The sequence below is a fragment of the Sus scrofa genome, chromosome 3 (assembly GCF_054392235.1).
Source record: "Sus scrofa isolate SSC_HxYL_T2T_F1_AM1 chromosome 3, Sscrofa_HxYL_maternal_Yorkshire_Landrace_v2.0, whole genome shotgun sequence".
Classification (NCBI taxonomy): domain Eukaryota; kingdom Metazoa; phylum Chordata; class Mammalia; order Artiodactyla; family Suidae; genus Sus; species Sus scrofa.
Window position 1 is genome coordinate 68,058,214 of NC_139385.1, and position 21,626 is coordinate 68,079,839.

Below are 21,626 nucleotides of genomic sequence, written 5' to 3' on the forward strand. Positions count from 1 at the left end.
AACTGTACAGCTACATGTACAAGAATGAAATGATAACATTCTCTAACACCACACACAAAAATAAACTCAAAATAGATTAAAAACTTGGAGTTCCGGAGTTCCCGTCATGGTGCAGTGGAAACGAATCCGAGTAGGAACCATGAGGTTGCGGGTTCGACCCCTGGCCTTGCTCAGTGGGTTAAGGATCCAGCGTTGCCATGAGCTGTGGTGTAGGTTGCAGATGCGGCTCAGATCCCACATTGCTGTAGCTCTGGCGTAGGCCAGTGGCTATGGCTCGGATTCGACCCCTAGCCTGGGAACCTCCATATGCCACAGGAGCGGCCCAGGAAATGGCAAAAAGACCAAAAAAACAAAAGATTAAAAACTTAAGTGTAATTCTAGAAACCATAAAACTCCTAGAAGAAAACAAGGGCAGAACAGCCTTTGACATAAATCAGGCAATGTTCTTTTGTATCTATCTCCTGAGGCAAAGGAAATAAAAGTAAAAATAAACAAATGGGACCTAATTAAACTTAAAAGCTTTTGCACAGCATATGAAACCGCCAACGAAATGAAAAGATAACCTTCTGAATGGAAGAAAATATTTGCAAGTGATATGACCCATAAAGGGCTAACATCCAAAACATAAACAGCTTATATAATTCAATTTCAAAAAAAAAAAAAACCCAATTGAAAAAAATGGGCAGACCTAAATAGACCTCTTTTCCAAAGAAGACACACAGATGGTCAACAGGCAAATGAAAAGATGCTCAACATCACTAATCATCAGAGAAATGCAAATCAAAACCACAATATCACCCCACACCTGTTAGAATGGCTACCATCAAAAAGACCATAAAGAACAAATATTGCTGAAGATGTGGAGAAAGGGGGACCTTTGTTCACTTATTGGGAATGTAAATTGGTACAGCCACTGTGAAAAACAGTATGGAAATTCTTCAAAAATCTAAAAATAGAAGTAGTACATGATCCAGCAATTCTCTTGGGTATATATCCAAAGAAAATAAAAACACTAATCGTAAGGGTACATGCACCTCAATGTTCATAGCAGCATTACTTAAAACAGCCAAGATATGGAAGCGTCCCAAGTATCCTTTAACAGATGAATGGATAAAAAAGATACAGTGTGTATACACAATGGACTATTACCCAGCCATAAAAAAGAATGAAAATTTGCCATTTGCAACAACATGGATGGATCTGAAGAGTATTATGCTTAGGGCTATTTCACTGTCAGGCAAAGACAAATATTGTATGTAATCACTGATGCATGGAACCTAAAAAATAAAACAAATCAATGAATACAACCAAAAAATGCATCTGAATTATATGTGAATCTGGTGTTGAATTGCATCATTGCACAAATGATATCAAATCTAGATAAAATTAAGACAGTCCAAGACAGTCCGGGGAATATTGGGAGAAAAAAAATAGGTAGAAGAAAAGAGAGATTGGCAAAGGAAGATAATTGAAAAAAAATCATACTGAAACATCTGCCTAAGTACAACATGCCAAAAATATTTCTGAAAAACCTTCTAAACAGGCCAGCACACCTGGCACATCTCACCCCTGTGACCCATTCTTCCGCTCATGGCCTTTGTCCTGTGAGGCCAAGCTCCCCTCTACCTGGATCACTTGATCACCAACTACTGCCACCAACACTCTAGGGGCTGCCCCAAAAGGTGACACACTAATAAAGCATGATTCACACAGGTCAAGCACAATCATGCAAGGCCTTTCAGAGTGTAGGGAGGCAGAAGACATACAAAATGAGTAAGAAAAAATGTTGCCCTATTCCATGAAGAATCAAAATTTAAAATATATGGCACTTTTTTAAAAAACAGTAACAATCCTCATAACACTCCTCAACACCTAAATGGTTAAGAAATTGCATCTTCTGAACACACCCTGTAATTCTACATGTTCATGCCTTAGCTCAAGCTGGCCCCTCTGCCTTAAGCTCCTTTTATTCTCAACCCCCTGTATCTTTCAAGCTTATTCATGAAGCACTAACATCACTTTCTGCTCTTTTCCATGGTCCTTAAGGATGGATTCTAACTCCCTGGCCAGAGTGCATGGCACGTACTACAAATCTGTACGTAAGAAACCAGGGTGGGACCGTGTCGCAGGGGCTATGGGGGTAGAATTAGATGGCAAAAAAAGATATTTTCAACAATTCTGCATTGATTTTAAGCTAGTTCAGATAAAAAAATACATGCAGTACACCAAACTCAAGATTCCATGGATATTATTAGGATATTATTAGGACCAAGCTAAGTACAAAAATAATGCAATTTTTTTTTTTTAAATATTAAGAAGCAGGTGTTCCCATTGTGGTGTAACGGAAACAAATCTGACTAGGAACCATTAGGTTGTGGGTTCAACCCCTGGCCTCAGTCAGTGGGTTAAGGACCCGGCGTTGCCGTGAGCTGTGGTGCAGATCACAGACACGGCTCAGATATGGTGTTGCTGTGGCTGTGGCATAGGCTGGCAGCAACAGCTCCGATTAGACCCCTAGCCTGGGAACCTCCACATGCCATGAGTGCAGGACAAAAGACAAAAAAAAAAGGACAAAAGACAAAAAGGACAAAAGACAAAAAAAAAAAAAAAAAAAAAGAGTAACAATCCAGGTGGTACATGGCTGTACAGTGACATGTACAAGTATCCATTAAAGCAACATGATGGGATGTGTGTCTCTGGAAGTTCCATGTGGTGGCCAGGGTGCATGGCCTCAAAAGTTATGGGGGCACAAGAATCATGAGTTGAACTGCTGGGAATGAAGGGCCCCAGGAAGAGGGGCCACTTGCTCTCTGGGCCCTACTACCTGCATCAGCAGCCCTCTAGGGCATGTCAGGGAACAGCAGCTTGCAATGGCCTTTCAGCTGACCTCTGTCATACTGCTATTTCAAAACTTTTCCAGGCAAAATAAAGTGTTGATATGCCAAGGTTTTCACCCGCATCTCTGTACTGATCTCTAATGAGCTAAGGGCTTCCCTCCCCAGTTCCTTGGCAGTGACTCTCCTCACTCTTCACACTGTCAGGAGAAATCTTCCCGTCCTACTAAGGCCTTGGCCCCGCTGCCTCTGGGTGCAGACCTCAGCAGCAAGTCACAGGACCTAGCCATCGAGGGAACTCCAACTTACATTGTATGCTCTGCCATCTTCGGTTCTGTAGATCCGTGGAAATAGGCCATCTGCATAGCGGGAAGACACAAGTCTCCCCAGAGAAGTCACATAATCTGCATGTTTATACAGAAAAACAGTCAAAACGGTGCATTACCAACACTGATTTTTTTATTTCAAAATGCTTTTCTCTGGAGTTCCCGTCGTGGCACAGTGGTTAACGAATCCGACTAGGAACCATGAGGTTGCGGGTTCGGTCCCTGCACTTGCTCAGTAGGTTAACGATCTGGCGTTGCCGTGAGCTGTGGTGTAGGTTGCAGACGCGGCTCGGATCCTGCGTTGCTGTGGCTCTGGCGTAGGCCGGCAGCTACAGCTCCGATTCGACCCCTGGCCTGGGAACCTCCATATGCCGCAGGAGCGACCCAAAGAAATAGCAAAAAGACAAAAAAAAAAAAAAAATGCTTTTCTCTGACATCCAATTATATCCCCAGGGAAAGCAACAATCCATGATGCTTGGTATTCTGTTCTAGATAATGAAGGATTTCTAGATGCTATGATACATGTGGCTATTTATGACATGTGTAATCCTTCAATACATGAATGAATGGAAGGAAAAACAGGGTTTGTTTCTTGATTTCCTGGTTCTTTTGTCCAGAATGCTTAAGGCAGAGGTTAAAAAGAGGACATAAAAATTGTGCTTAATTCTAGAAATTTTCTTAATTTATTAATTTTATTTGGAACTTGGACTTAGATTTCTGAATTTTAAAAATTAAACTTAGGTATTGTTCTCTCAAGTGGGGGCTTGTGAATAAAGGAGATGAAGCAAGTAGCTAACAGAGCCAGAATTCCCATACAGAAGGTTAAAACTACTTTCTTCTCAGAGCATATGCTCAGCTGTTTAACCTCCATCCCACAAACGCTCACTGAGCACCCACTACGTGCTAGGCACAGTGCTTACACAACAGGAATATGATGCTTCCTGAAACACATGCCAATTCCTTCACAGAACTAACAGAAGGTTTCAAGGACTAATTTACCTCTTGGCAGGAGAGGGATGAGGTAAGGCCTTACGGAGATGTTTTTACTGTGATGATTATTTTATTGGTGCTGTTGTTATTACTAAGTCCCAGTGGTGGTGGAGAGAATGGTAGTACTCCTGGATCTGACACTGCCTTTCCTCTATCTTTCTAGGGAGAGAGGATAACTGCCTACTCAGGAAAGGGAAAAAGGGCAAGGCTGCATTTTACAGGACAGGCTTGGTCCGAAATCACCAAGAATAATAAAATTTACAAGTCCTAAAGTTCAATGTTCATAACAGTAAAGAGCAAAGAATGGATATTTGAATTCCATCAGCAATAACCTCACTCGATAAACTTCTCAAACTCTGAAATCTTCATTTCCAAGATTTCAGCATCTTGATTGACATTTACAGAGCAACTTCAAATCACCGGCAACATTCTCTCTTTACCTACAACGTTTCTCTGGAGTCAGGAGAAAGAGCTGTTTTTTGAGAATTGAAGGAGATGACTTTATGTAAGGCTCTATAAGCTATATTGCCAATTAAAATCAAGGCACTGTGAATTCTGCATCTGAAAATGATAAAGTAGATTTTACTGGCTAACTCTCACACAGAAAAAAAATTATAAACTCTGGACAGAATATAAATATAGCTACTTGGAAGTTCTCTTGTGTTGCAGTGGGTTAAGGATCCAACACTGTCACTGCAGTGGCTGGGTCGCCACTGTGGCATGAGATCGATCTCTGGCTGGGGCCGTGGGCATGGCCAAAAAAATAGCTGCTTGGAGACACTAGAAAGCAATCTAGAACAGGCAGAAACTAGAGTAGTATTAATTCCTGAAAGAAGGAGACTGGTGAGATTTGCATTTAACAAGGGAGACAGAGTCAGAAGTTGAGCCCAACCAAGTTAACTGCTTAAGAATCAGCTCTCCACCCACCAACTGAAAAATAGAAGCACACTGCAGAATATCCATGCAATTCATCTCCTGACATTGTTTGGCCACAAAGTGAATGACATTCTGGTGCACACTACAACACAGATGAATCTTAAAAATAATCATGTTAAGGGAAAGAAGTCAGTCACAAAACACCACATATTATTTGACTCCATTTATATGAGACGTTCAGAACAGGTAAATCTGTAAAAAAAGAAAGTAGATGGCTTTGGGCTGGGGGCTGATTGGCAGGAAGAACAGTTAAGAAGTATGTGGTTTCTGGAGCTCCCGTCATGGCACAGCGGAAACAAATGCAACTAGGAACCATGAGGTTCTGGGTTCGATCCCTGGCCTTGCTCAGTGGGTTAAGGATCCGGTGCTGCTGTGAGCTATGGTGTAGGTCACAGCCATGGCTCAGATCTCTGGTTGCTGCACCTGTGGCATAGGACCGAAGCTGTAGCTCTGATTAGACCTCAGCCTGGAACCTCCATATGCTGTGGGTGTGATCCTAAAAAGCAAAAAAAAAAAAAAAAAAAGAAGTATATGGTTTCTTTCTGAGGTGATGAAAATGTTCTAAAGCTGACTGTGGTTACACCTATCTATGAATATACTAAAAAATATTCAATTATACACTTTATTATTTATTTATTTATTTGTCTTGTTAGAGCCACACCCACGGCATATGGGGGTTCCCAGGCTAGGGGTCGAATCAGAGCTGTAGCTGCCAGCCTACACCACAGACACAACACGGGATCCAAGCTAAGTCTGCACACTACACCACAGCCACAGCAATGCCAGATCCTTAACCCACTGAGCGAGGCCCGGAATCAAACCCGCATCCTAAAGGATACCAGTCAGATTGATTGCATCTGAGCCATGATAGGAACTCCCAATTGGACACTTTAAATGTTATTTTTCAAAAAGTAGATATGAGAATCTAGCTGTGTTCTATTGGAACAAAAAAAGAAATGTGCAAAAATGTAAAACAATGCCACTCTTAGAGTTCCCATCATGGCTCAGCAGTTAGCAAACCCGACTAGCATCTACGAGGACGAGATTTCGATTATTCCTGGCCTGGCTCAGTGGGTTAAGGATCCAGCGTTGCGGTAAACTGTGGTATAGGTCACAGATGAGGCTGGATCCCGCATTGCTGTGGCTATAGCATAGGCTGGCAGCTACAGCTCCAATTGGATCTCTAGCCTGGGAATCTCCATATGCCACAGGTGCAGCCCTAGAAAGACAAAAAGACAAAACAAACAAACAAACAAACAAACAAAAAAACCCACAATGCCCATCTTCTCACTAACATTTTTGTTTTAGAAAATATATTTTTTCTTAAAATGTTATCAACATATAATTAGTTATTTTTAAATGAATTAATACAGATTTTAAAGGTTTTCGTTTTAACATTCAATATGATAAATATCAAAATATATAAGAAGTACAAATTCTTATGAGACTAAAACGACATGATATGAAAGTATATAAAAGATGTAATGAATTCAATAAAGAAACATCAGAGTAAAAATATTTATAGAGCAATAATAGGTAATCAATTTTAATGATAGTGGTTTTCTCATCAGAAATCATGGAGGGCAGAAAGAAGTGGCACAATGCCTTTTAAACACTAAAAGAAAAGAACTGTCAACCCCATTATATCTTCTTCAAGAATGAAAAATAAATAAATAAATTGTCAAAGAAACTGGAAAAAAAAAATGTTGCCAGCAGAGCTATTCTTAAGGAATAAATAAATAAAGTTCTAAAAATAGGACAGAGATGATAAAAGAAAGAACCCTGATACATCAGGAAGAAAGAAGACAGTAAGCGAAAATGTGGTAGACTTCTTGAGTTTTCTAAGTTGCTTGATGGTTAAATAAAAAATTATATATAGTACAGTCTAATGAGAGTCTCAGTGTATGAAGAGAAGCAAATATGCAATGGCATTTCAACATAGGAAGGATAATCTTTTATTTATTTTTTATTTTTTTAATTTTTTTTTTTGTCTTTTTTGTCTTTTGTTGTTGTTGTTGTTGCTATTTCTTGGGCCCCCGCGGCATATGGAGGTTCCCAGGCTAGGGGTTGAATCGGAGCTGTAGCCACCGGCCTACGCCAGAGCCACAGCAACGCAGGATCCAAGCCGCGTCTGCAACCTACACCACAGCTCACGGCAACGCCGGATCGTTAACCCACTGAGCAAGGGCAGGGACCGAACCCGCAACCTCATGGTTCCTAGTCAGATTCGTTAACCACTGCGCCACGACGGGAACTCCAGGAAGGATAATCTTTTAAATAAAAGATGCTCAAGAAATTGGATATCCATAGTCCAAAAAAAAAAAAAAAAAAAAAAACCTTCTACAGAAACTAACTTAAATTGATCACAGGCTAAACGTAAAACTTCCAGGAAAAATTGGGAGAAAAACTCTGAGGCCTAGCAAGATCTGTAAAAGAAAAAATAAATAAATTGAGCCTCATTACTTGTGCACTGAGATACTCTGTTAAGAGGATAGAAAAACAAGCTACAGACTAAGAGAATATATCTGTGAACCATGTGTGTGATAAAGGACTCAAATCTAAAATATGTAATGAGCTCCAAAACCACAACATATAAAACACTAATCTGATTAGAAAACAGAAGATATGAAGAAACACTTACTTTGCCAAAGATGATACACAGCAAATTAGAACATGAAAAGCTGTTCTTTAAAACTAGGCATTAGGGAAACACAGATTAAAACCACAATGAAATATCACTACATAACTGTTGGAACAGCTAAAATTGTAAATGGTGACAAGACCAAAGGTTGGTACCAGGAAGAAAAACTGTATCCCTCACATATTACTGATGTGAGTAGTACAACCACTCTGGAAAACAGTCTGGCAATTTTTTTTTAACAAAAAAAAATAAAGAAGGAAATATGCACTTAACACACCACCTAGCAATTGCATTCTTGGGCACTTATCCCAGTGAAATGAAAATTTATGTTCATATAAAAACCTGTAAACAATTGTTTATAGCAGTTTATAATTGTTTATAAACAATATTATATTTATTTGTAATATCCCCAAACAGGAAACAACCCAGATGTCTTTTAATGGGTAACTGTTTAAACAAACAGTATACATCCATACCATGGAATACTACTCTATAATAAAAAGAAACAAAACATTGATAGATACATGCAGCAACTTCGATGAATCTCAAAGAAATAATAAAAAGTGGGGGAAAAAAGCCAATCCCCATGTGGAATATCCAGGTTTATTCAGCACTGGTGCAGGCTCAAAGGAGTCACCTCCAGACTCTGAGCACCAGGTCTTCATTCTGGGTAGCTTTTACACAATACAGACTTCCAGGTCTTGTTTTTCCCACACAAGCAGCGCACACACACCCCTTCCTGGAGCAGACAGTGTTCCTGCCTAAGAAGCTGAGTAAGCAAGATTACAAAAACAAAACTCATAAGTAATGCTTGGAGCATGGCTAGCAGAGCTGCTAGAAAGGACATAAGGCACATAGTTGTTTCAGGATTACAAGAAGGGTGGTACGGGGCAAGCAGAGCTGCTGCCAGGCACATAGCTGCCTCCTCAGCTGGGGTGGAGGGGGGGTGTTTCTCTAGTTAAAACTCTTACTTCACCCAAAGGTCATATACTATATGATTGTATATATATAAACATTCTCTAAATGAGAAAATTACAGAGCTAGAAAACCGACTGATGGAGTGCCCTTTGTGGCTCAGCGGTTAATGAACCTGACTAGGATCCACGAGGATGCAGGTTTGATCCCTGGCTTCGTTCAGTAGGTTAAGGATCCAGGTTAAGGATCCACCTTTGCCGAGAGCTGTGGTGTAAATCACAGGTATACTTCAGATCTGGTGGTGCTGTGGCTGTGGTGTAGGCTGGCAGCTTCAGTTCCAATTCGACCCCTAGCCTGGGAACCTCCATATGCTGTGGGTGCGACCCTAAAAAAAAAAACCAGACTACTGGTTGCCAGGATTAAAGGTGTTGGGCCACAGGGTGTCTGTATGACTATAAAGGGTAACCACAAGGGAGATAAACAGTTCTGTATCTAGATTGTGGTGGTGGTTACATAAATCTATACAAGAAATAAAATTATGTTGAATTAGTCACACATGGTGTACCAATGTCAAATTCCTGGACTTGATATTATACTATGATTTTATAAAATATAACCATTAGGGAAATTGTGTGAAGGTATGTGGGATCTGTCTATATTATTTTTCCAAATTCCTGTGAATATATCACTTCAGAATAAAAAATATAAGTCAACCAGAGTTACCACCATGGTACAGTGAGTTAAGAATCTGACTGCACACTATTTGCAATAGCCAAGACATGGAAACAACCTAAATGTCCATCGACAGAGGAGTGGATCAAGAAGATGTGGTACTTATACACAGTGGAATATTACTCAGCCATTAAAAGAACGAAATACCAGCATTTTTAGCAACATGGATGGGCCTAGAAATTATCATGCTAAGTGAAGTCAGCCATATAACGAGACACCAATATCAGATGCTTTCACTGACATGTGGAATCTGAAAAAAGGACAGAATGAACTTCTTTGCAGAACAGATACTGACTCACAGACTTTGAAAAACATGGTTTCCAAAGGAGACAGTTTGGGAGGTGGGGGGATGCGCTGGGGTTGTGGGATGGAAATCCTATAAAATTGGATTGTGATGATCATTGTACAACTATAAATATAATAAATTCATTGAGTAATAATAAAACAAAAAGAATCTGATTGCAGTGGCTCAGGTTGCTGTGCTAGTACAAGCTCAATTCCCAGCCCGGAAGAGTGGGTTAAGGCATAGCCACAGCTGTGGCTGCAGCTCAGATTTAATCCCTGGCCGGGAACTTCCATATGCCACAGGTGCTGCCATTAAAAATAAATTAATTAATTAAATAAATAAATAAAAGTAGTTCCCATCGTGGCTCAGCAGCAAATCCAAATAGCATCCATGAGGACGCAGGTTTAATCCCTGGCCTCACTCAGTGGGTTAAGGATCTGGCGTTGCCATGAGCTGTGGTGTAGGTTGCAGATGCAGCTCAGATTCAGCATTGCTGTGGCTGTGGTGTAGGCTGGCAGCTACAGCTCCAGTTGGACTCCTAGCCTGGGAATCTCCATATGCCACAGGTGTGGCCCTAAAAAGACAAAAAGACCAAAACAAAACAAAACAAAAAAATATTTAAAGGAGTTCCCACTGTGGCCCAACAGGATCAGTGGCAAATCTGCTGTGCCAGGACACAGGTTTAATCCCTGGCCCAATACAGTGGGTTAAAGTATCCAGTGCTGCAGCTGTGGCATAGGTCCCAACTGCTGTGGCTCAGATCTGATCTCTGACCCAGGACTGCCATATGCCATGAGGCAGCCAAAAATAAATACACACACACACACACACACACACACACACACACACACACACACATACACGTCAAACAATCATCCCCAAAAAAAGAGAAAATTAAATAAAGACAATATCAGATAAACAAAAGCTGAGACAAATCTGTCACCAGCAGACCTGCACTGCACCACAAGAAATGCTTAAAAGAAATTCTTTAGGAACAGATACCAGATACTTTGAATCTTATAGCAAGAAGGAATGCTATAAATAGTAAACATGTGGATTTTAAGATGCTATTTTTTTCTCAATTTTTAAAATGACAAATGACTTTTTAAAAACAATAAATACAACATTGTACTGTGAGATTTATGATATACATAAAAATAAAATATATTAAAACAATAACACCAAAGGCAGGAGTGGGGGGTAACTGAAGTTATATTGTTTAAGACTCTTAGATTTTACATGAAGTAATACAAAGCTAACTTTTACCAGCATGTGGCAAGTTAAGGATACAGTCACTAGAGTAACCACTGAAAATATAATGCAAAAAGGTATACTTAAAAATCCTATTGAAATTTAAATGGAAAATAAAAGTGGAATTAAATGAAATACAAAAGTATTCAATGGTCCCCAAAGAGCACAGGAACAGAGAAACAGGGGAAAGAAAATGGAAAACAAATAGTAAAATGGTAAACCTGAATCTAACTATGTCAAGTATTACAATAAACTTAGAGAACCAATTTACAACTAAAAGACAGACATTGTGAGACTGGGTTGAAGGAGCACTCTTTAAAGACAGAGAGTACAAATAGCTTGAAAATGAAAGTATAAACATACATGCCATGTAAAAATGAAGTATAATGAAGCTGCAGTGGTTACATTAATATTAAACAAAGTAAATATCAAAACAAGGACTACCAACTGAGATAAAGATGGACATTTCAAAATTATTAAAATTTGCCAATTCATCAGAAAGATATAACAATCTTACATGTGTATGCATTTAGAATTTCAAACAACATGAACAAAACTGATAGAACTAAAGGGGAGAATGGACCAAAAAAAAAATCACTAAAAACAGAAAGCATCTCTAAAATACTCTCAAGTATCTTCATCTAATTAACATTTATAAATACCACCTAACAACTCCAGAATACACATTTTTTTCATGTGTGAATCAAGTGTGTATGAAATGTGCAGTAAAATACATGCTGGGCCATAAGACAAATGTCAGTTAATTTCAAGAGACTAAAATCTTACAGGCGATGTTATCTGATCTCAATAGAATTAAATTAGAGGAGTTCCCGTCGTGGCGCAGTGGTTAACGAATCCGACTAGGAACCATGAGGTTGCGGGTTCGGTCCCTGCCCTTGCTCAGTGGGTTAACGATCCGGCGTTGCCGTGAGCTGTGGTGTAGGTTGCAGACGCGGCTTGGATCCTGCGTTGCTGTGGCTCTGGCGTAGGTTGGTGGCTACAGCTCCGATTCGACCCCTAGCCTGGGAACCTCCATATGCCGCGGGAGCGGCCCAAGAAATAGCAACAACAACAACAACAACAAAAAAGACAATAAATAAATAAATAAATAAAAGACAAAAAAAAAAAAAAAAAGGAAGAATTAAGTTAGAAATTCAACAATAAAAAAGATATCCTAGGGAGTTCCCATTGTGATCCAGCAGAAAAGAATCTGCCTAGTATCTATGAGGACGTGGGTTCAATCCCTGGCCTCAATGGCATTGCTGTGAGCTGTGGTGTAGGTTGCAAACACAGCTCAGATCTGGCGTTGCTGTGGCTGTTGCATAGGCCGGCCACTATAGCTCCAATTTGATCTCTAGCCTGGGAACTTACATATGCTGCAGGTGTGACTCCCCCCCAAAAAAAGATATCCTTAAAATTCCTAAAATATTTGGAAAGTAAGCAATACATTTCTTGAAGATTATGAATCTAAAAAATATTTTAAACTCAATAATAATGAAAGAGCTCCTTGAAAAAGACACATGCACCCATATGTCCACTGATGCACTATTCACAATAGCCAAGACATGGAAACAACCTAAATGTCCATCAACAGATGTATGGTATATATACATAACGGAATGCTACTCAGCCATAAAAAAGAACAAAATTATGCCATTTGCAGCAACATGGATGCAACTAGAGACTCCCATACTAAGTGAAATAAGTCAGTAAGACAAATACCATATGAGATCACTTATACCTGGAATCTAACATACGACACAAATGAACGTTTCCACAGAAAAGAAACCCATGGACTTGGAAGACAGACTTGTGGTTGCAAAGGGGGAGGGAGTGGGATGGACTGGTAATCTGGGGCTAATAGATGCAAACTATTGCATTTGGAATGAATAAGCAATGAGATCCTGCTGTATAGCACAAGGAACTATGTCTAGTCACTTGTAGCACGGAGCATGGTGGAGGATGATGTGAGAAAATGTGTCTATATATGTATGTATGACTGGGTCACTTTGCTGTACAGAACACTGTAAACCAACTATAATGGAAAAAATAAAAACTATTTAAAAAAGATAAATAGGTACTAGGGATGTAACATACAACATGATGACTATAGTTAACACTGCTGTATGGCACATTTGAAAGTTGCTGAGATAGTAAATCCTAAGAATTCTCATTACACCCATGCACACAAAAATTTTTTTCTTTTTTTATATCTATATGAGGTGATGGAGCTAAACTTGTGATAACCATTTCACAAGTATGTAAGTCAAATCATTATGCTGTATACCTTACGTGTATCCAGTGCTATATGTCAATTATATATCAATAAAGTTAGAAAAATAAAATTTAAAATAATAATAATGAAAAAACTATCAATATTTATGCAATTCCGCCAAAGCAATGCTTGGGGGAATACTTATAATTTTAAATACTTATAAGAGAAGAGAAGAAAGGGCTTATAATTAATTACCTAAGTTTCTACTTTAAAAGTTAGAAAAAGAGGAGTTCCCGTAGTGGCGCAGTGGTTAACGAATCCAACTAGGAACCATGAGGTTGTGGGTTCGGTCCCTGCCCTTGCTCAGTGGGTTAACAGCGTTGCCGTGAGCTGTGGTGTAAGTTGCAGACGTGGCTCGGATCCCGCGTTGCTGTGGCTCTGGCGTAGGCCAGTGGCTACAGCTCCGATTGGACCTCTAGCCTGGGAACCTCCATATGCCACGGAGGCGGCCCAAGAAATAGCAAAAAGACAAAAAAAAAAAAAAAAAAAGTTAGAAAAAGAAATGTAAGTTAAACTCTAAATAGAAGAAAATAAATAATAGAGATCAAAGCAGATATCAATGAAACAGAAAACAAATAGGTAAAAAATCAACAACCCCAAAATTTGATTATTTGAAAAGAGCGATGATACACACCCCCCGCAACAAAACCTGTCGAGAAAAAAGTGGGAGACAACACAAATTATCAATATCAGAAATGAAAGAATGAACATCCCTACAGATTCTATAAGCATTAAAATGTGGAGAATATTATGAACGATGTTTTGCCAATATATTAGAAAAGAGTCATGAAATGGTAAACTCCTTGAAAAACACAACTTTGCAAAACTGGCATGATGAAACAGAAAATCTGAATAGTTCTGTGTCTAATTTCTTGTCAAATTTCTCCTACAAACTCTAGGCTCAAATTAGTTTCAGAGAGAACTAGTGAGTTCTATCAAACATTTAAAGATGAAATAGTGCCAATCACATAAAAATACCACCAGAACACAAAGGAGAATACTTCTAAATCATTTTGTGAGGCCAGCCTAATCCTGGTGCCAAAGCCTAACAAGGACATTAAAAGAAAATTTTAGAACAATATCCTTCATGATCTTAAAATGGAAAAATCCCTGACAAAAATACAAAGCATTGCTATTTTGCTAATATTAATAACAGAATTATAATAATTTGAAATATGAGATAAAACTGCTTTCAGTTTGTCTCTTTATATAGGAATCCCATAGACTCTGACTCTGGCAGACCCCCACTCAAAAGGCATTTAGATAGTACAGGGCCAGCTGTACCAGCCCTACGGAAGGATAACTAAGAAAGCCCAGCCTGAGCCCTGAAGAGCAAGGCCTTGCCATTAGGATGGCCTCCAGATGGGTCTGTAACAACCACATTCCCAGACCTTCCTCAGCACCAGCATGGAACAAAGCTGCCAAGGGAACTGGTGAGAAATCTGACAAACACAGTATGAATGGCTACTCAATAAATATCCTTAATTGATTGATTGATTAACTCACAAATTCAGAGTAATATCCTAGTAATGGAAATTGCCCTGACTGAAGGAAGGAGTGCTTCCCTCAGTGGGGTGTTACTAAAATGTGGGACAGGACAGTCCCGCTGGGTGAACAATCACACACAGGAAGAGAGTCGGCAGCCCTGGTCCCCAGGCCTGTATTTGAGAAGCAACCCAAGTGAACATGTCATTAAAACAAACAAACCCTTACCCTCACACCTTTCTGTACTCCCTGTTCGAGGGCAATATGCCTGGGATTTGAAAATCAGCACTTTAACCAAAACATTTAGAAAAAACTGGACTATTAACACAGGCAGGCCACAAAAGGAAACAGAACACAGCTATTGTCCTAATCAATCACCTCCAAAAGGGGTCTGCACTTCTCAGGGGATGAATAAGACATTTGTGGAGTCCGTGGGGTATAACTTCTATTGATTTTTTATATCATCTTTAAAAGAAAGAATGAAATTAATCATTACTAATATTTAATATGTGGGTTGATGACTGTACATCTACATAACACACGTCTACTGAGGGTTCACACGTAAACCTTTTTTACCCCTAGGGATGTGAGATCAAAACAAACACAGCAACCTGTGATTTTGAGGGGTCTTCATAACTGAGGCTGCCTCCTCAAAGGCTCAAGGGCAGTGTGCTGGATGGGTTTTCTAGCCAGCATTGTTTTGTGAGTATTATACCTTCACAATGGGGGAATCCAATCTGTGACAAAATCTGTTTCAAGGTCAATTTGTTGCTCTTAAGTCCATGCAGCTGAAGCCATTCCTCGGAGGAGATGAGACTCTGCTTAGCCAAGTCTGCCTGGGTATTGCTCAGTCTCTCCTCCTTGTGCAGCTGCTGCTCAGAGATGGTGGAAGATGAGCCTTGTAGCGCCATCTCTGAATTAGGATCTAAGTCACAGGGACCTCCTGTAAGGGCAAGTATCAAAATCAGACTTCCTGTTAACTTAGAAACAACCTAACATCAACAGAGAATTGGTTTAATATAAACTACAGCACAACCATGAAGTGGAATTCTATTAGGTAAAAATTATGATACAAATGGGCATTTGTTGGTAAATATCTACACATATGGCTAAAAGATATCCTTAAAATTCAATGTCCACATGTACATACCCATATAGACACAGAAAAACAGCTAGAAAGATATATGCCAATTTTACAGTAGTTTTCTCTGCATGGTGGGAATATGTATGGTTTTTGCCTTTTCTATATTGTTTAAATCTTTGCATTATTTAAACACTTCTAAGGAATTCTCCTGTGGTGCAGCAGGTTAAGGATCCAATACTATCACTGCAGCCCTTCGGGTGGCCGCTGTGGCGCAGGTTTGATCCCTGGCCCAGGAACTTTCACATGCTGTGGGCGTGCACAAAAAACAAACAAACAAAAAATCTAAAACGAGATTTAATTTTTTATAATCAGAAAAATACAAAATTCTTCCATTTCAGAAAATAAACATTCAGGAGTTCCTGTCATGGCGCAGTGGTTAACAAATCTGACTAGGAACCATGAGGTTGCAGGTTCAATCCCTGGCCTTGCTCAGTGGGTTAAGGATCCGGCATTGCCGTGAGCTGTGGTGTAGGTTGCCGATGCGGCTTGGATCCCGCGTTGCTGTGGCTCTGGCGTAGGCCAGTGGCTATAGCTCCAATTCGACCTCTCGCCTGGGAACCTCCATGTGCCACGGGAGCGGCCCTAGAAAAGGCAAAAAGACCAAAAAAAAAGAAGGAAAAAAAAAGAAAAGAAAATAAACATTCACCCCTAAACCGTCATTATTCATCCATATTCCAATTATAATCTCATTTGACCTTTCTCTTCTAAAGAGGATAAAGAAGATAAAACCCTGAGAGGAAACACACATTTTCTCAGGTCAAGTGGCAGCTGGGAGCTGGGGAGCAACATGGTGGGGACCAGACCACGGCTCAGCCCAGCTAGAATACAAGGACTCATCTTCCAATATTTCAATTTCTGGGACTTTACTCAAAAGATGTACTTAAACGAAAGATGTACTTAAACGTTCTGGCTCATGTAGCCAGCTGTTCTGGGACGGACTAGACGCAAGGCAATATGACACAAGGCAATATGCAACATACTAAACTTATCCAGACCTGTCTAAATATAGCTCATGTACACAGAGGAAAGGAGGAGCTGGACTGAAATGCAACCTTAACCCACTCAGCCCAACTTCAGACAGGGCCTGGTAACTTGGAGAAAGAGTAAAAAGCTCTGCTTCCCTCTGTATCTAGAATGTGCAAAGCATGTGTGGTCCTTGGGATGTAACATTTTTCAACAATGGAAAAACTCCCTTCTCCCATTCCTAAAACTCTAACCCTATTTCCTGAAATTATCAATGATGTAATACAAAATTTAGTCAAATGGAAATCAACTGCACCCAAGCTAGGGAAGTTTTGTGAAAGAAGTTAGAAGTATTATTATTAGCAAACATTTATTGAACTTTAGATATATTCTGTGTAGTTTATATTTTTCCTTACAATAACCTTATGAGGTAGGTAGTACTGTTATTCCCATCTCACAAATGAGGAAACTAAGACAGAGAGTGGCTAACTAACACACCCACTTCTCACAGCAGGTAGGGGTGTTGCTGAGATTCTAACCCAGGTCCTCTTCTCTAGAGTCTATGTTCTGTGAACTTTACACCAATGAAAATAACTGCATCATAAGAACATTAGGCCCCAGCAGTGCCTCGCCACAAGGAAATAAAAGTGGTGCAGTAAACCAAAAAATAGTTTTTTCGTAAAATAAATTAAAAAGTAAAAAACAACTACAGCAATATCCATTCGTTGGTCAGGGACCAACAAACGCTGAGCTTTGAAAATACACTACTTCATCAGTTTTTCATAAGCATATCAGTTACACATTGCTATCACCCCACTTAGACATTTGAGGAATTGGAAGCTTTGAGAATTTCGAGAATTTGTTCAAGACCCACAGCCAGTAAAGCAGAAGCAGAAATCAAAGCCATTTCTTAACCAGTCCACTATTGTGATAAGTGACCTCTTGCAGCCTGGTTCTAAGGTACAAGCCTGCAGACTCCATCCAGTAAGACCACTTTCCAGCAGAGGTCCTGGGTCCTCACTAAAGACAGAGCACGAACTTATATTCTCAGAGTTCAAGTTCAATAAAATTCCTGACTTACCATGCTCAAGTTCTTAAAGATAACAATTTCCATTTTAAGGTTTACGTGAATTTATATTGTCCACATATGGTGAATTCCAAAGGTACACAAACTCATATTTTGGGGGAAGATCTTCTTTCTACAAGGGCTCGATTTGATGAGAATGTTACAACAGTATTTGGAGAGCATCAGGTTTTAAAATGAAAACTCTCTGTAGGTCTATTCTGCCACTTTAGGCAAATGATTCCTTATCTTTATGTTGGTACTGCAGAGACCAAATGTGGCAATGCATGTAGATGAGCACTTGATATATTGGAAAGAACTGCGTATAAATAAATTCCTTAAAGGTCATTACCCTCTAGTAATTGTGCTTTGTTTTGTATACCTGCTTTTACTATAAGCATCTTCTTACCCCCAAGTCCCAGAGCTATGAAGTTTGGACTTCTTCTCCTCCTCCTTTAGTATAGAAAATGAAAACAACCAGAAGGACAGACTAATAGGTTTCTACTTTCTTTTTGAGATCTGCCCAACAAACAGCCAGCTGACTTTTTACATTTGGCCAATGGTTCCTATAGAAACAAGAAAAAGGAAGCTCAGAATAAAGATTTGTCACTCTTTCATCATTTCCAGTTAATCTTTCTCTTTTCTTGCACACACTTCTGCAGATCCTGTGGTCTTACTAGGGGAAGCTACATGCCTTAGGTTAAAAGGGGAGCATAGCTATGTCAGTGGCCCTACTGAGACTCCTAAACTGGATTTAGGAAGCTTAAAGAAGATCTCAGAGGAGTCATAGCTCTTGTTTTTATGCCAAAGGGAAATGTTCTCACTTCCAAACAAAAGCAACTGAACCCTCCAGCAAAGGTACATGCCCCAGTCCCTTTTGCACTCAGATGACATTTTTAAAATAAAAATAAAAATTTTAAGCCTCGTTGGCTCTCCTGGATCAGGGAACCTATACGCATCATTTCAATTCAGATCTTGACTCCTGCATCTTTTTAGCCTGAGAATACCCGTACTGTTGGAAGTGAAAGTAACTGAAAAACTGAACTTATCCAGAGAAAACAAGGAAGGAAGGAGAGAAAGCATCTCCAACAGAAGGGATCATTCAACTCAAAGGGGTTAAGAGCTACTTTGTTGCAGGAAGAAAGCATTCCAGAGCAAAGCTGCCAAGTGAATGAACAAAGCAGCCCTTCCACACAGCCTACCTGTTTGCCTACCTCTACGCTGGTCTCAGGTCATTTTCATGTGTGGAATCTTGCCTTGAAGGCCCATTTCAAAGCCCATCTCCTCTGTTAAGCATCTCACCAACCTTCTGCAGCCTCCCCCTGGCTGGCAAAGCTCCAGTTTTGCCTTTGATGTTCCACCCATATGACCCTGGCCACTTCAGGTTTGTCCTCCCTAGACTAAAAGAACATTCAGTGACTAAAAGGACAGACTCCATGAATGTCCTCAGCAAAGTGCCTTATAAACAGCAGTTACTTTGGACAGGTATTGAGCTGAATTAAACTGATCACTCAGAATTACTGACAACTCTGATTTTCCAAACAAGGCAAAGATTCACAGTTCAGGAAACAGCTGTCTCTCTAAACAGACATTATTTTCCAAATATGACTATGTTATTATTTTTACTATTATAACTAAGGATTTCTTCATCTGAGGTTATTACAATTTAGAGGAACCTAGAAATTAGAATAAACAAATACCAGTTACCATGCCCTGAGTTTTAAAAGTGATCCCAAGAGCCAAAGTTTGGGGAAAAAGAAAAAGTTTCTTCAGGAGTTTCTGCTGTGATGCAGTGGGTTAAGAATCTGACTGCAGCAGCTCTGGGTTGCTGTGGATTGCAGGTTCAATACCCTGCCCAGTGCAGTGGGTTAAAGATCTGGCATTGTTCAGAGCTGAGGCTCAGGTTCAGTCTCTGGCCTGGGAACTTCCATATGCTGTAAGGCCATTAAATAAAATATTTTTTAAAAGTTTCCTAAATAGAAAGGGGAAGTATAAATGGAAAAAAGGAAAAATAAGGGAAGTGAAAGTCTGCACTCGAGGTAGGGACAGGCAGGCAGAATTTTGGGGAAAAATAGAAATATGATTAAGTTGGCACAGACCAAAGGCCCCACCAAGGTAACTAGGGGCTCCAAGTACAGTCAGCCTGGAGCTGGTACCGTCTCCCATAGGAGACAGCCAAGAGATCCCACAGGGCTGCCCTGGCACAAGCCCCTGTGGCTGTCCTCACATCTTAAGAGAGCAGGTCCTGGAGCTTCCATAGGGACTCAGTGGGTTAAGAACCAGACATAGTGTCGGTGAGGACACAGGTTCACTCCCCGGCCTCCCTCGGTGGGTTAAGGATTCAGCGTTGCCGCAAGCTGCTGAGTAGGTTGTGGATGCAGCTCAGCTGCGGTGTGGCTGTGGCGAAGGCCAGCAGCTGCAGCTCTGATGACCTCTCTGTGCAAACTTCCATATGCCACAGGTATGGCGGTAAAAAGAACAAAAGAGGAGAGGGAGAAGGTGCTAAATGATCAAAGGTTGAGGGACAAGGAATGACTTTATGCATTCATTCAGCTGAAATATTTGGTAAACTTCTACCTGCTTCATCTTCTTACGACTGTTGGCCTATAGTAGAGACAAAATTTTCTAATCTGGCTCTCCACCAGAACCCCCAGCTTTCTCTGGGAGTGAAGTAAGGAGCAAAAAGCTCTGAAGCTGGAGGGGCTGGTACCTTGTTTCTGGGCCTGACCCAAGTACCAATCCGTTAAACGAGCCAGGGCAAGTGGCTAAGCTGTTCCGGGCCGTTTTCAGCATCCGTAAGCGGGCGCTAGTCCAGCTCTGAAAAGTATGATTCCAAGGTTTCCCCACGCTGTTTGTCGTCACCTCTGCACCTCAGAGGTTCTGGCGTGGAGGGAATACATTCCACACTTACTAGGCAACCTGTCAGATGAAAGACAAGGCGGTTCCAGTTCAGCAGCCACCCTCTCATCCTCAGGGCGCCGTCTGGCCCGAGAGGACTGGCGAGGAACGCATCCTGTTGGTTGATAACGCAGCGATACCCGAGGCCGAAGGGTCCGCGCTTGGCGCGAAAGGATTCCAGCTGTTCGAATTCTCTGCGACCTCAGCGCGACCTGTGGACCTTGGCAACGGCGCGGTTTCTCGGACACCGCCAATCACGGCGCGGCTCCACGAGTTGGCCCCGCCCACAGAGCGAGCCCCCCCCCCCCGAGGAGGCGGGTCAGGGGCCAGGGGGCGAGGAAGGGCGGGGCTCCGAAGCTGTTCCTGGGAGCAACGCCAGTCTAGGTGCCAGCAGGCCTGAGACGGACAGGCTAGAGGGGCAGGGAACTGCAGTTTCGCGAATATGCAATTTTGGAGGGGGGTCAGGAGACTACAGTCACCAAAATTCTTCCTATTAGTTATGAGTGTTCCTATAAGCATTATTTTTCTCCATTCGACTTTATTTTTAACCTTGATTTTACTAACAAGTGAAGAACTCAAAATATGTGCCTGTATTTTCTCTTGAAAATAAAATTATACTTATGAAAAGCATCTTTAAATCCTTAATGGAGGATTCCACAAGCAAGTATTGTTGTACTGTATTGGGCTATTAAACTGTTTTAGATTTTAAAACTCAAGAAGTGACCAGATTGTTTATAGATTGTCGAGTCAAGTATGGAATAAAACAGGAGTTCCTGTCACGGCTAGGCGGTTAACAAATCTGACTAGCATTCATGAGGATGAAGGTTCTATCCCTGGCCTTGCTCTGTGGGTTAAGGATCCAGCGTTGCTGTGAGTTGTGCTATGGG

At 40.7% G+C, this 21,626-nt stretch overlaps 1 protein-coding gene across 16 annotated transcripts in view; it reads right to left on the reverse strand.

The window, feature by feature from the left end:
- The window catches only part of VWA3B (von Willebrand factor A domain containing 3B), a 226,077-nt gene extending 205,145 nt beyond the window's left edge, over positions 1–20,932 (reverse strand). For 7 of the 16 annotated variants that reach the window (XR_014841447.1, XR_014841444.1, XM_085018668.1 and 4 more), the window contains exons 1-3: positions 20,753–20,932; positions 15,387–15,614; positions 3,144–3,238 (exon numbers count right to left, since the gene is read on the reverse strand). Coding sequence is in view for 11 of the 16 variants with exons in the window: in XM_085018668.1 (XP_084874794.1) it covers positions 3,144–3,238; positions 15,387–15,582 (291 nt within the window). In the remaining 5 variants the exon portion in view is untranslated. Of the gene's footprint in view, positions 1–3,143; positions 3,239–15,386; positions 15,615–18,250; positions 18,408–19,043; positions 19,242–20,551 lie in introns of all 16 variants that reach the window. The other 9 variants (XR_014841448.1, XR_014841446.1, XM_085018665.1 and 6 more) reach the window with 4 other exon arrangements.
- Positions 20,933–21,626: the final 694 nt, after the last annotated feature.